General features: G+C 42.9%; 1 protein-coding gene across 1 annotated transcript in view; it reads right to left on the bottom strand.

The window, feature by feature from the left end:
• The window catches only part of GPR39 (G protein-coupled receptor 39), a 78,190-nt gene extending 62,546 nt beyond the window's left edge, over positions 1-15,644 (bottom strand). Inside the window, exon 1 of the mRNA XM_013959736.2 lies at positions 14,771-15,644. Within this exon, the coding sequence (XP_013815190.2) occupies positions 14,771-15,638 (868 nt within the window). The 5' untranslated portion in view covers positions 15,639-15,644. The remainder of the gene's footprint in view (positions 1-14,770) is intronic.
• Positions 15,645-15,937: the final 293 nt, after the last annotated feature.

Below are 15,937 nucleotides of genomic sequence, written 5' to 3'. Positions count from 1 at the left end.
AAATAAAATAAATAAAAACCCCACATACTCAAAACAAGCCTTAAAAAGTTCCAGATACATGATGAAAAGACAACTATTTCAGGCCCAATTACTTTGGGCCACTTGGTTGTCAACCAAGAGGGCTCTGGGCTGCTGTAATTCCTCAGTGTGAGGAATCTGCGTGGCATAAAGAGCATGGCATAACCATTTTGAGACATTTGATTAATGGTTTGGTAAGAACGGTTACTCTTAATTAGCCATTACAACTGATAGAATGTCATTTATTCCTCCTGGATTGACGGCTGATGGATTAGCTACTCAAGAAGGGAGCCTGGGAGGGAGGGAGAGGAGGAAGACGGAGAAACGGTATGAAGAACTTTTTCAAATTACAGCCATACAAGGATGCTCAGGACTCCAGTCATCCCACATGAAGGCTTCTTTGCCTACAGACTAAAAGGAAGACCGAATTGTGTTTCCCTGCACAAAGAAAACGTCAGTGCTGCTGATTTTCTGATGACTTTCCCATTCTACAGGATTGGACTCTATCTATATGTGTGTGTGTGTGTGTGTGTGTGTGTATGTATACACACACACATATATGTATACATACACACATATGTGTAGGGGTATATATACATAGACCATCTCAGCATTTCCTGATTTCAGAGCTACACCTTTCAGCACCACAGAAAAGTAAAGGGTATCTGTTAGTCTACTGCTTTTTCAGTAGGACCCGAGAACATCCTCAAGATATAGGGCCTCACGTGCCCTAGCAATGCAAGCAACTCAGGTTTGAAGGGGCAGTGCAAGGCTTAACTAAAGGAGATGGTAAAATCAGACTTACCAAAAGCTTTTGAGAAGCACAGGGCTGAACTTTAAACTCATTAGTGAAAGGCAACTGACATCTGATGTAGGAACCAAAATACCAGTGATTGGCGCTTGCTACCCAGAGTGCTCCCCCCCACCAGGAATTTTAAAGAGATCAAATTCAAAATGTGTATACATTTAAGTGCAGGTTTACTAATTACTACCAAATACAGAGAAAATCTTCCTTTATTGCAGGAGGAAAACCCAGGCCATCACGGCTATTCTTGAGCTTTTCATTGCAGCTTACTTTGTCTTGCTTTCTTTTATGGGGGTGGGGGGGCTGGTTGGATGGAGAGGCAGAGAGCACACCATAAATTCACCAGTAATGCAGAGAAGAAAACCCTCCCCAATGCATACTTTGTGTTCTAAGACAAAGAGAAGCAGAAAACTAAGCATCCCAAATTACCAAGAAAAATGTTTTTTTCTTTTTTCTTTTTCTTTTTTAAAGCCATTCTCCATTAGAATGTAGCAGACCTTCCTGTTGATGAAAGCACTGGGAAATGTTTGAGAGAGGCAGAATGGCCAAGGGGTCAGGCTATCAGTTTAAACTAATATAAGAAAATTGAAGTGAAAACTGATATATTTGAAAGAGAGAAAATAAAATGCAGAGCTCTATATTCCAGGAAGGTGAACCAGAAAATAGCAAACAAAGATATGTGAACAATTCAGTAGAAGGGGAGGGGGGGAAAAATCACTTGATGCTGCTATGGATAGGAGTCCCAGCCCTGTGGCTAGGACTGCACAGTGTGCGGGACTATGCCCCACAGCTACTTAGAGCAAGATTAGATATTGAAGGTGAAATTGTTTTAATTCTCTGCTGATGTAAATTAAATTGCGTTAATGTGGTGGAGCTCTCCCGTGCCCCAACAGGTCTCCCATAGAGAGAGGGGCACAGGCCCCAGCTCCAAGATGGGATTTACAACTGGAAAAATTCCCGGCTTTGTGGAAGGCTTGTGAGAGTGCGCCTGGCACGGGGAAACTGCAGCCGGGGTGAGAATCCGGCCTTCCTTCTCAGAGCAGCTCTAACATCTTAACTGTTTTTGAGCAATTCTTCACCTTGATCATTAAAGACTAAAAGCAAAACAAGCATAATCAATTACAGCATTCAAGGCCCAGGAGGAAATTCAAAAACCAGCTTTCAAGGCCAGAGTTTCAGCAGAAATAGATCCTTGCTGCCAATAGGCAGAGCTTCCCGGAGCTTAGTGGAGCCGACGGCTACATTTGCAGGATGACAACACCGTGTACATTTTCAGCGTGTCAGAGCAGAAAACGTGAACTCTTTCAGCTGATTTGCAGCACACTGAAGGGTTAACCTACATTTCATGACAGAAGTTAACCCAAATAAGGTCTATGCTATTCAATCTGAAGGGAAAAGAAATCAATTCTGATTCCCTTGGGTAGGATTTCAACACTTGATTAGAGAAAGAAATGAATCTTTAAAGTATACTTACAGGAAAGGTATTTGCCATTTGCATGAGAAATGGGAATGGCTGCATCCCAAGTTAATGAAATCCAGTCTCCTGTGCCTGTTTGAGGGTTTCATCTATTTGAATTATGCAAATATCAAATATAACTTCATTGTATAAAACTTCAAAATGAGAATGCTGTCCATGCATCCAGGGAGGCCAAAATGAAATCCCCACTCCCCAAACTTAACATTGTTTGATTGAAGGCCAACAAGAGGTTATGATTTGGTCCTACAGCACTGCGCTCGCACTGCGACAGTCAATTTAGAGGACATTTCTACCTGTCAGCAAATAAACATTAAGTCATTTTACATTTCACTGCCATTTGATAAGGTTAGAGCAATTCTCTCCTGGAGAAAGGCACTCAGAAGGCTTTTGAATTCCAGTCACCGGGCACGAGGAGGCCGACCGCCGCAGAGGTCGCCAGCGAGGGTATCCGAGGCAGGCCCGGCAGAGCTGGGTCTCAGCTCTGCCGCGGGGAGCTGGCTCTGCGCGAGCAAAGAGGCAGAACGGCACAGGGGACACCTTGCCCTCCCTTTGGTTCACAGATCACAACCCGCAGGAAACGGATCCTTCATTTACAGGCAGGGAACGGTGCGTGCACAAGTTGCGCAGCCCTGTTCCAGCCTTCTGAAGGTTTCCTTTCGGCAGCAGGTGATTTGCCAAGAAAATGTCCAGCTTGGGTAAACTTGCTGCACCTTCTTTGCCAGATCAGCACCCTCCCACAAGAGGGGATACCGTCACACAGTGCCAAACCACGAAGTGAGAAACATAACCATGTCCTTGCAAGCCAGTGGGGACCTGGGCTTTGTGACCAGAGACATACCTTCCACGTCTGTCGCAGGCAACCACGTCACAGACTTGCAGAAATGATCACGTACCCCAGGAACCGAATGAGTTTGGTCCAACTCTCCACTTTGAAGGTTGTCCTTGAACACGTCCTTCCCATGACTAGAAATTTTCTCATTTCTGACTGTACTCATTCATGGCCCCCACAGACCTATTAGTTCTTATGCTGACGCCATCATTTAGATTGATGCAGAGAACATGGCAATATTTTGTAATATCAGAGCATTTGCACTGCAGGACAATGTTTCCCAAATTGTCAATATGCACCTTATAATGGAAAAGACTGCATTTAAATGTTGGCTTGGACCAGAAGACAAATAGAAATGGGACATTTGAATTTCAAGTCACTATCAGAAAGCCTTTTAGAATTCAGTAGAAGTGTATATGTGAAGGAATAGGATCATGGAAGGGAACCTAGACAGTGGAAAGTTTCAATCTCCAGACATCAATTTTTAACAATGAGCTCCCAAGGCTGGCTCAGAGTAAACTACGTAGGGAAAACATTTTAAGAAAGGGCAAAAGAGAAAAACTGAAAGATACAAGGAGTACACGCTCATAAACCTCAGCGGGAACAGAGATCAGACCTGCTCTGCCTTTGCTCAAAGATCGCTCTGACTGAGGGGTGGATTCGAAAGAACTACCTTTTTTTAGCTGTTTTACTGCTGGTTATTTTTCTTACAGTCCAAATCAGCAAATACATATTTAGCATGGATTTAAATCTCTATAAATTCAGAGCTAACCAAGGCTACCTATGACTTTCTGGGTCAGACTCCAAGCTGAAGAGCAGACCTTACGCATGCCAGAGAGAACATCCTTGGCTCTACAACTGAAACAAGGTTGATTGCAAATTTCTTGACATAAGGCCTAACTTAAACAGGTCTGGGACCCCAGACAGTTTCTAAAGATGCACAGCAAGATTGCTAAGTTTAACTTGTTGCATGTGCACAGCAAGATCAGATTTACTGTTATGCCTGTTACTGAATCAGTTCAGCAACATTTTTAAACCCGGGTACAAACCAGACTTTCTCTTTTTTCATTCTTTCTTTCCTCTTTACTGCCCCAGCGTGCTTACGGACAACTCATAATCAGGTGCATTCTTCATTTGGCTACGTTATACAAGCCAACTTCATTTTAGCTTCTGTTAAAGGTTCAGCTCCTCATTCCCCAGTTATCTTAGTAGGCGTTCTCTCCAACCTGAATATGGGTAGTCAGACACTGCATTTTATCAAAAGCTCAAGTTTAAACAAGGATATATTTTAACCCATTATACTTCAGTAGCCAAGTAGCCCCTCTAGAATTAATATCCAAGATTTTCAAAGGTATGTGTATGCCTGCAAGTACTGACAGATGCTTTTCCAAATTTTGGGAGGAGTCAGTAATGACATCATCATCACTATCACTAGTATTTAGGTATTTGATTAGCTTTCAAGACAAAAAGACTACTTAAATACCCTCTCTTCTTCTGAAGACCTCTGACACAACCCATCACACCCATTTTAGACCTGTGTTTGTTTCAACAGATCAGGAAAGAAAAACAAAGTCAGAATATTCTTTTAGCAATACTTCAGTATCTAAAGCGCAAAGGTAAACAATTCCACTTGGTCAGAGCTTGCTTTTGACTTCTGTTTGTCCTTCACCATGCTACTTTAGTTCTTATCTGACAGTTAAAAACCTGACACATTAAAGCTGCACCCACACTAAAGACTGCTTGAATCTCTGTGTATGTTACTGTTGAGGTACTGCAATCTTCAGACACCTTAAAAGTTTAATTCTGATCATTGACCCAGTCATAGTAAGTAGTTTTTCTTCTATAGATATCCTTAACCGTTCTTGGGAGACTGTTCTTGGGCAGCCTCATTCTTCATGCTTAGGGGACAAATTTTAGTTCAGTTTTCTTTTGATTGGACATGCAGAATGTGAGGCATCAGAAGAAAAACTAGGGCCAATCAGAAGAGACACATCTTCACTCCTCTGCTGGATAAAAAACATAACCAGCAATGAATAAATTTTTTTCTTGAAAAGTTTACAGTTGGGAGGGGGGGAGTGAAGGCAAAATGACCTTTCCAAAACCAAAGTTTGGGACAGAGGATTTTAAAAAACTTTTTCTTGATTAAACTTATTGTTACTCCTTTTTGCAACTCCTTTAGTTATGTAAGAAAACCATTATGTTCAACAGATAGCAAGCTGGCAATATTATATAGAGAAGAAGAGCAAGGCAGATTTGCAGAAATGATATATGAACAGGGCCAAAACATTTAGAAGCCTACCAGTGCTTTGGGGAGAAGTTGAGAGCATCACCTCACAGCAGGGCCTGCACATGGGACAGACCTCTGAAAGGGGCTGTATCTGAGAAGCTGTTTTCCAGGTTTCAACTAGAGGTTGGAGCAGTATGGAGCATCCTGAAATATGCATGCAGAAGCTACTTGATAAAACTTGAGAAACAAAAGCAATTTATGCTGGGTGGGACCAGAACAGACATCTAAACTATGTTATCTAATGCCTCTCCATGTCTGGGTTTCTTTACACTCATGAGTATAGTTTAGTTCCACAATAATTATTATGTATGTGCACCTGTTTGCAGATGGATGTCAAGTGTTTTTTGAGGGGCAATAAGCAAATAAGCAAGTAATTGCCCAATAAGCAAATATCTGCTTGCAGAGAGACCTCCAACTCTAACTCCATAACCTAACCTTTAAACTTAAATACCTTCCCTTAAAAATTCAAAGAAACAAAGATGGTAAGTGGTTTTAAGAGACGATTAAATGCAATAACCACAGACCTGAAAACAACTTTGGGAAAAGAAAGGGAAAGTTAGCCAATAACAATGCTAGACCTTTTTCTCAATTTCAACTTTCTTTGTAAATTCCTATTTATAGGATTAAGAGATTACAGGCAGACTCAATTACTCATACATCCATAAGAGAGATCGGAAAGATAACCTCTTTGTCATTTAAGTACAGGGCTGATGTCTAGCAGCATAAACATGCATAGGATGCCTTCAAGGAAGGATAAGAAGGTGCTACAGCTGGTTCTGTCTAGGAGAAGCTGGCTGTGCCAAATATAAGCTAAAATCTTAACTGTTTATCTAGAGTGGACAACAGCATTTTTAGAATTCCTGCTCACTAGTTTTTCAACTGTGTTACCTATCCTGTAAGATCACAGGTTCAAGAACTCACTTGTGAAAATGAAAGAGAATAAATTAATCTTTAACCTGTTAGTTGGCAGAGTAGTTGATACTCAGTTTCTAAGACAAATTTTGCCTGCAGGAAACCAAGAAGTTACATAGAATAAAATTGAAAGCTTCACATTACTAATAAATGCTCAGATATTAAAGCTCTCTTCCATTAAAATTCACAGACTAGCAATCATTGTTTAAAGATAATGGTCTTAACATCAGCTAGAAAAAACAAAAGATTTAATTTTGTGAAATGTGGTATAATTGGAATATGAAACAATAGAGGAATAGATAATGCATTTAATTTTTCACAGGTGCAGACTTCAATAAATCATCTGTGAACTTGCCAGAAATTAGTCCTATTTACTGAAACTGGGAAGTTGTAAGAGCAGTCAGCATTTGAGTTGGCGTATGGCTCAGAAGAGAGTTCAAGAAAACATAGATAAAGTGGAAGATTAATGCTTAAGACAATAGTTTCTTGACCAAAGGATGAAGGCAGCAGTCCAAAATTGAGGGGATGCAGTTATCAAATGTACGTGGGCTTAATTTTAGCTGGGGACTATCTCTGTCAACTCATTTCCTACTTGGAGCAACACCTGTATTTCTCCACTTCAATGGAAATAAACCTTCTCACTTTTTCATTCCCTCTTTGGAAAAACAGACAGCTTCCAAGGTTTCTACTTGTGGGAAAGCATGTCTTAGAAGGGGTTTGCTGTGAGCCAATGTGTTTTTTGGAAGTTGAGTTTACACAGCCAGACCTCAGCTCCTCAAACACAGCAGCCCCCTGCCAGTTTCCTTCATCAGGCTTTGGATCGTACTGCCACGGCGAGGGAAGTTGCCTGCACTCCCCCTCCTTCCTTAACATACATCCAGGGCTGCCAGCAGACTCAAGGGCCAAAAGATGTGGGGAGAAGATAAATGAACAGAAGGAAGACCATATTACTTACAGCTTGAGAGAGAGAGATAGAGAGATTAAAAATAGGAAGTTTAAGACCAACACTAATAACAGCCCTTGACGAGGTAGTACTCCTAGAGACTTTGGGGAGTATAGGGCAGAAGTACTCAAGAAATCCCAACTGTCCACTTAGCCTCTGGACAAAACACAGATAACAGAGCATAAAGAGCTGGAAAGATGCTCATGTTGCACATGCTGCAGGATGAGCTAGGCTGAAGCAGTGCACCAACACCTATAGCTCAACTATCAGTCCAGGTGAAATACCAGTTTCCTTGTAAGCATCAACTGAAAGACAAAAGCATGACTGAGATTGTCACTACACATCAGTAAAGCACTCATCACTCATTATCTTTATAGGCTTCATGTGCACAGAAGCGAAAGACAGTGGTCACATGTTTACAGAGAACATACAGCATATGCCAGGATATCATAGACGGAGAACTATGCGGACTGTGCCAGTGGTGCATTTGGTTCTCTGACTACAGTACTTGCAGACTTAGGTTGTTTCTAATGCTGCAGACTTTTCATTTTGAAGCAATTTTTAAGTACTCTAATGCAAAGTGTAATCACACATTGATTTTTCCATTAAAACTACAGAAGTCTTAAATACCCTAGGGGTGCTGGCTTCAATTAGTCCCTATTCGTCCATTCTTTTTCTTTCGGTACCTTTTTGCCATCCCTCGGTGTAGGAGGAAAGGAAGACTGCCTATTTAAGCCAAAAGTACAATCTTCTATTATGTGCGTCCAGGTAGAAGTAGCTGTAGACAAATTGCTTTCTGTACAATAGGGAGGAAAATTATGCTGGTTTCTGCTTATGTTCATTTTTAAATTACAGTGTGGGAAAACTGAACATACAGATATCTGAACTTCGGAAGGTTGCCTTGAGTCTAATTTACTGTGAATTTTTTTTTTTTTTTTTTTTTTAAATCAGCACAAGTCCTGCAGCCCTTCAGAGGTTGTTTGTACACTATTATCCTTAGAAGCTGCGTGTCCCTAACTGCAGTCTTTGCATTGTTGTTTGTTGAACTGCTGAGCTTAAGTTTTGTGCTACCAGCATTCAGTAGCATTGATCGGTTTTGTCACTGACACCAGGTTAATACTTTTGTGAAGAAGAAAAGGCAAATTTTACTAACACCAGCAGGAAAATCCTTTGCTTTTGTCTCTTTTCCAGAGAGCAATACCTAAAGGAAAAATCTTACTCAGGGAAGCTCAGGGTGGATGCCATCAACTGAATGGCCTGTCTGTCTGTCTGTCTCAGTGTTTTAAGTTTCCTACTCAGCCCCTGCTATCTGTTTCAGTGCACTCAGACTACTGTTTGCCTTGTGTAATTAGAAACCCTACTCAAGGAAACATGTGGATGGAGACGCCATATAAAAGGCGGAGATGAAAATAATATCCAGACTACAAGATATGTATGTTCAGGCACCTCTCCAACAAAGTCTCTGAAGAAATGCAGCTGAGTGGAATGATTAAAGAAATGAACCGAAAGGAGTCAATGAAGCCAAGTTTAAACTACATGGGTTGGAGTTGTGTTCTTCTGGAATCTAATCAATTAGGTTGTTCTTTCAATTTTTGTTCTATCCCCAAGCTTTACCTTTTTCAGTAACAACAACAAAAAAACCCAGCCAATTTCCAGCCTATGAAGAAGCATCTAATTTTCCCGTAACAGAAGTCCTACCATTGTCAAGCTATACTGTGCCTGAGTCATCTCCAGATGACAACCACATATTTTTAGCAGACTACTTGAAGTAATCTGTCCTCCTGAAAACCTATTTGCCAAGTGCCTTATGAAATGCATTTCCTTAGTGATCTTTGGAAAAGCTATTTCTACACACAATACCTTTATTCTGAGCAAAACATTAATCTACCAGCACTAGTGCATTAAAAAAAAGAAAAAGAAAAAAAAAAGTTCCAGGTTAAGTTCTAAGAAGTCATTCTAATTTCTAATTTAAAGAAAGTTTCTTGTATGGTCCACTCAAAAGTTTTATCTAGCTTTAACTTATAGCCAGGTTCAGCAGTGTTCATGGTGTTTACAGTGGCATTTGGTATTATCATAGAATAGCTTGACACCATTTTAACCGTCACTACCAAAAAGTGGCACAAAAGGGGCCAGGCAGCCCAGCAGAAGGGCACTAGCGCAAGACTCTGTAGATGCATTCATAGCTTTCACAGCATTTCATTCACGGCATTTGTGGCCTTGGTTCTCCACTTGGCACCTCTTTCTGCTTTTCCAGCCCTTCCCTTTGCCTATTTTATTTGAATTTAGAGACAGGGACTGTCTTATCTTCTACAACAGTTACTACAGTCTCAAAGTCTCTAGCTGCTATTGCTTTCTTAATAAGACCAGAAAAGAAGCTACCTGTACCATATCAAATCACATGCAATCAACATTGCTACTGTCTTCAGGTTGAGGCTCACCCCGCATATTTGACAAACATACTTAAGCGTTAGACCAAATCAAAAATAAAAAACAAAACCACCACACGGTACCACCCTTTAAGAAAGATGAAGGCACTGCACACAGATTATGGTAGGCAATTCCCCTTCCTGCTTATTAAAGAAGCTGAAGGCTATTTGCTGTCCAGGCATGTAGGTGAAATTCATCTTACAGCAGAAGGTCCCAAAAGCAGGGGAACAGCTCCAGTTCATTTGTGATGGGAGGGAGACAGTGGAGAGAGCTGATCTACACCGCTTGGTACAGGGGAGCTGGCTCTGCTGGGTCAGGATGGGACGGAAGCAGCAGGGTCCCAATTAGGTAGCTACAGCTACAGCTCCTGCTCTCGCCGGCTGCTGCCGCTCCAGCAGTGCTTTCATGCATCCACCATGACGTGCAGCTTTCTTAGCAGCTGGAATACTTTGTTCTTTCTTCTGGAAGCAAGAGATCAGGACGGGCAGAAGTCTCATCGTGTTCAGGAGACAGAAAAACACAGCCTGTATGCCAGCAGGCACACCATAAACCATGCAACGGTACCTAGCAGCCCCTCTCAGCGGGGCCCCTTCTGCTGTACAAACAGAGAAAATCATTGTTCCAAAGGGCAAACTGGAAGTGTATGCAAAGAAAAGCAGAGGTGATGTAGCAACACTAAAGGACATTCTTGTTTCAACTTTACTGTAGTAGGCCTGAGGCTGCTGTATACAGAATAATTAAGGCTTTTAGCAGAAGCACAAAACTGAAGCTGCCAAGGGAAATATCACAGCAGCTTTAGAAGCAATGAATTTTTCATCTGGGATAGTCATAACTTGCTTCATCACAGAGTGTAAGTTCAGGTCAGTCAGATCTAGTTTAATGAAAAGCCATATGGTTGCTTTTGTATAGATGTGGCTTTATACTAATGACTAGATTAAGAAGAAGGAGGCCTTGGCTGGAGAACCTGAGCTCCTGGCACAGAGCGGTCCGTGCTGAGGCCCACCCCTGCCAGCGGTTGCAAGGAGGTGTGCCCCATGCAGCTCTTTTTCCCCCCCAAAGCTGGCCAAGTTTCCTAAAGATTTTTTGATTTACACAGCTTCTGCTGTGCAAGTGCCTTCTTTTATTAATGTTTATAATTATTGCACTAGATGGATCTCTCCTTTATGGCTTCCTTGCATTACATTCTTCTTTGTTTGCTATGACCCAGTCAAGGTCTCCAAACTCACTCTGAAGAGCTTGTTGCTGGGGTGACAGGGTCCTTCAGCTCTTCTTGTTGCTCAGGGCAGGTTTTGGAGCAGCAAGAAGCCACCAGCAGCACCTCACAACCATTTAGCTAGCTCTCTGATCACTCCACTGCCCTTTATTGGCATAACAGAAAGAAGAGACTGAGCAGCCACGAAGACTGAATCGATCCTAGTCAGGGTGGGCTGAACACTGAGAGTTTTTAAATACTATTAAAATCTTTCATTTAATCAAAGGGCCATCAGCCCTGTATTTTCATAAGTGCTGTAACTACCCAGCTTCTGCTGCTGGAGATGAAGAAACTTATTAACATATGCTGACATAAATCACACAAAAAGATTAAGTCCAGCTATATTCTCCTTGCTATACATGACAGCACACGCTCCTCCAGACCCGTGCAGCCCTTCAGCAGAGAAAGAGGCCTGCTGCCCCAGCAGGAGCAGAAAAGCCTTATCAACGACAAAGAAAATCCGCATGGTATAAATTGGAGTCTGATCTGCTCCATTCATATAGACTGACTCCCTGGGGGCAGTTGAGTTTCTCCACATGACTCAGGAGAGGTTTAAGTAAATCACATGAACAGAGATTGCAGAAAGTATGCCACAGCCTATCCAAAATCACAAAATGCCATATTTCAGGAGCAGGAGCATATAGCAGAGACTTGCATGTGCTATCACATCTTTCTTGAAGCCAACAGCCATTCTATATGAAGGCATAACACTGGGCAGCCTAGTGAATAAAAACAGAACTGTTTTTCTCCAAAATACTGGGACAAGTCTGCATTGCTCCACTGGGGCAAATCTGCCAAAATTTGAGCTGAACAGTGCCTGGAAGTCCCCCCTCCCCAGTAATGGGTGTAGAAGCGCCGATGCGGCCGCTAGACCAGTCCCTCCTCTCCACTGCGAGCGTAGCGAGGTATCCAGAGGCAGAAGGAGCAGACATGTCCACACCAAGGATTTCAAATCCCCAAGCAGCCTCTCTGGGCTTTACACAAATAGGATAGTGATAAAGGCCTGGGAATAAAGTGAGCACAAGCTCACTTTACCAGACAAGAGCAACAACATCCAACAGCCATCCCAACCATGCAAGTGTTCCTCAGTCGTGGCCCCAAGTTGAACGGACACACTGCTGAGTGTCCAATACCCGCACAGAAAACAGAGCAAATCTGGAGGCACAACAACAGAGAAGGATTTGACCCTCCCAGCTACCTTCCTCAGACGAGAGCCCTTCCCCGAGCAACCTCAGGCTGCCCCAGCGCGGTGGTGCTCCCCATCACTTGGTCCCTCTCCGCCTCCCTCCCTCCCTCACAGCAGCGGTGTCGCCCCCATCTCGAGTCCGTCCGCCAAGTTTCACACTACCGCACAGCAATGCGGTAAGCAGGCTACCGGTGTCAACATTCACAATTCATTTTCATAAATTACCTCAAGTGCTGCAAAATAACGTGACACTAAAAAAGCACCAGTTCCTGCTCGTGTCTTCTTCTGCTTAGCTTTTTCTCATCGTCAGGAGATTTATGAATTTAATCTCTGTTTTATAGAACTTATCACTTTTAACAACTACAAGAAGAAAATGCTAAATTGTTTTTATTGCTGTTAGATGTTCAAAGACATCTTGCTATGTGCTGTCATTTACATTTCACATTAAATGTGAAATATGTTGGAAATGAGCAAATATGTTTTAATTTGATCCATCTGTTAAATGAAAAACAAAGAGGATTTCTAAACCACTATATTTAAATTCAGCAATTTGTAAACAATTTATACGTTCACTTCTTCTAGGTTAAAACCGCTCTAAAGCATCACTCTTATGAAATCTACAAATTAAATTGCTTTACACTGTCCTCCTGGATGTAGGCCACAGTATCCTACTCTTCAGTTTATTAATTTATTTCCCAGCCCAAGTTAATTAGCAAGGCTTATATTAAGTGCCATTTGAAATATGCCACAGAAATCATTTTGGGGAATTCACAAAAGTATCTCTACCGGCTCCACAAAGCTGACAGCACACAGAAAGCATCAGATATTGGTGCTTAATTCCCTGAAGATAAAGGATGAACCAGTCGCTTTCATTTAGCTTGTTAACACTTCTGCAAGCAGTCTGGTCTGACCTATTCCACTCTAGACCACCACCAAGTCAGAACAATAATGAAGGAAAGGAAGAAACACCACAGTATTTTACCGTCCCCTCTCAACCTATCTAGAACTTGCTGCAGGACTGGGATCTTAGGCTGTGCTTTAATGTAGTTGGGGATGATAATTTACAAGGGGAGTGAGTTTCACAGACATTTAAGGATCCCACAGTAGCTCTTAACTTAAAGAGCAGAGCCTTATCTCTTTCTCTGCTCTGTGCAACGTGCTTTATTTAGCATTTATTAAGCTTCTACCCCAGCAGTCAGTACATTTCAGTGGAGTAATACTATCAAGAGCCCTTTTAATCACACTAACACGAGTCTCCTGTTCCAAACCATCCCCATGTGATTTGCATTACGAGCAGACGGCCAGCACAAGGAGCAGATTTCTTCTTCAGCAGCATAGCCAGGACATGAGGAAGATCTCCATGCAGCCTGAAGTGTCACATCTCCCCCTTGAACCCTTCGTCACCCTCTCAGTACAGCATGCAGCCCCACCTTTTTCCCCCAAACTTTTCAGTCATAGGCCATGTCAGTCTGATTTTTCACTGTGTTCCCAACTTCAATACACATACAGTGGAAAAGGGGCCAGATGCACCAGGACTCCTTACCCTGCAGCTTCTCATCACAGCCACAGATCATGGCAAAAGCAGGACTAGCTGAGGAAGTGCAGGATGCTGAAAAATCAATCTGTGGAATGTCTTACAAGTGGACAGACCCACGAGCTTCAATTCCCCCTCTGGAATATGAAGCAGAGCACCAGAACGCTACACAGAAATCCGAGGTCTACTGTGCATTCATACACAAGCTGGTTCATTTATTATATCCAGTATCATATTAAGCAACCCAACAAAACATGAACTAGCTGTAATTTAGCCAGGACATGATTAAGGGTACCTCTAAGAGCATCAACAAATGCAGAGACTACATGGATCACAGCCCGCAAAGATTCCAAGCTAGTGAAATGACAACTTGATTAGTTTTTGTCTGACAAATGTGGTGAGAGAGATCAGAATCAAACATAATTCCAAAGTTATAGGCCTTCAAATAAAACCAGAAAAAAAAAAAAATCAGAGGGCAACAGCAATCTGCAAGACCAAATCAACTCTCCAGCCCAGCTTTCTTAATGCTTGAACGCAACCCAGCCACAACTGAAGCTGAGTAAGTACCCTCCAGGGAGCATCCAGAACTAACAGGGACATGCCTTCAGAGTGGGACAAGCTTCAGATATTGCTCGATATTTTCTTTCCCATCAAGAGCCTTACTAAATATGCACATATTTGTAATTTAATGGGAAAAAATGCCAATAGAGCTACTTTATAATCAGGCTACTGTGCCTATCAATATCCCAGAGGTCAAGCAGCAATACCCTATTACCTATTTTCATTTATTTGGAGGAACAGACACGCAGGAGCATAATCGGACAACATAAATAGCAGAAAGCAAATCAGATTTTTCCTTCTGCCTTCCCTCCCACCTGTTCTAATGACAAAAAGAATTAGTCAAACACACGCAGAGAAATCACGTTGCTTAAAATACATCGTTGCAACCAAAAGCATCCCTCCTTCTCATTTTGGTTCAGTTTCAAACCCTAGAGCCCCTTTTGGGGGGCTTGGTGAGGTAAGATGGCAGCTTTCCTTCCATTCTGGGAAGGGGGGGCATGGTGAGGAGAAAGGGAGGCAAAGCAGGACGCAGCTCTTACCGAGGAATAAAATGATCTGTCTCCTGGAGCTCCTGCTGTCCGAACTTTCACTTTTCCTTAGATGCTGCTCCTGGTATCCATATTCCCCCTTCACTGCAACAGTTCCTTTCTTGTGGATCATCAGGGTTTTCATCATGCTGCGGCACATGAAGGCCACAGAGCCCAGCACAATGATGTACACAACGAACGCGCTGAAGATGCTGGCCTGAAAGACGGGCCATTTGGAGGAGAGGCTGGTACAGATGGTCATGTTGTACCTCAGCTCGGGGAGGTGGTGCCTGGACGTGGGCTTGATGCAAGCAGTCACACCTTGGTAGCCCTCGATGATTTCCAGGGGGTATTCTGTGCCCATAGCAAAGAGCAGGGGCAGAGCCACAACGACAGACGTCACCCAGACAAAGGCGATGAGCAGCTTCACCTTGCGGGGTCCAGAGACTGCCTTGAACTTGAAGGGGTGGCAGATAGCAACGTACCTCTCAAAACTGAGAGTGGCCACATGCAGCACAGTGGCATAGCTGCAGGCTTCAAAAAGGAAGCAGTAGAGCTTGCAAACCACATTGCCGTTGGGGGTGGAGAAGGGGCTCCATATGGCACTGAGGAACTCGCCGGGCATGCCGAGCAGGATGACCAGCAGATCGGAGCAGGCCAGGCTCACCATATGATCCGTGACCTCTTTCTGCAGGTAGCCTTTCTTCTGCAGGATTCTGGTGGTCTTGATAGTGACGCTGTTGCCCAAGATCCCCGCCACAAAGACAAGGAAGTAGAGGAAGGCCAAAGTGATCTTGATCCAAGGAGAAACCTCGAACTCGGGGACGTGACTGTGATCAATGACGTGAGAGCAGTCCGAAGGGGATGTTTGTCCTGCCATGAGCGAGCCCCCTACGCTCTCTGACATTCAGATTCACAGCAAAAGGATCCTTTCTTTCTTCGCCCCTCTCACAGAGGCTGAATGCAGTCAGGTACGACAAAAATCTCTCAACTAGCCACACCTGAAGGTTTCATTAGTTACGGTGGCTGAGTCAATACGGCTGAGCAAAAGAGAAAGTGTTTCAGCTGTTACCTGTTTTTATGATGAATGGGCCTTGCTCCTTTACTGTTTTCCTTCTTTTTTCTTTACTAAGTCAAGGTGGCCGTTTCAAACACTTTGTGCTGCGAGCTGCTCTTCTT

This window comes from Apteryx mantelli, chromosome 6 (genome assembly GCF_036417845.1).
Source record: "Apteryx mantelli isolate bAptMan1 chromosome 6, bAptMan1.hap1, whole genome shotgun sequence".
In the NCBI taxonomy this organism is placed as follows: domain Eukaryota; kingdom Metazoa; phylum Chordata; class Aves; order Apterygiformes; family Apterygidae; genus Apteryx; species Apteryx mantelli.
This window is presented reverse-complemented; position numbering and strand designations above follow the sequence as displayed.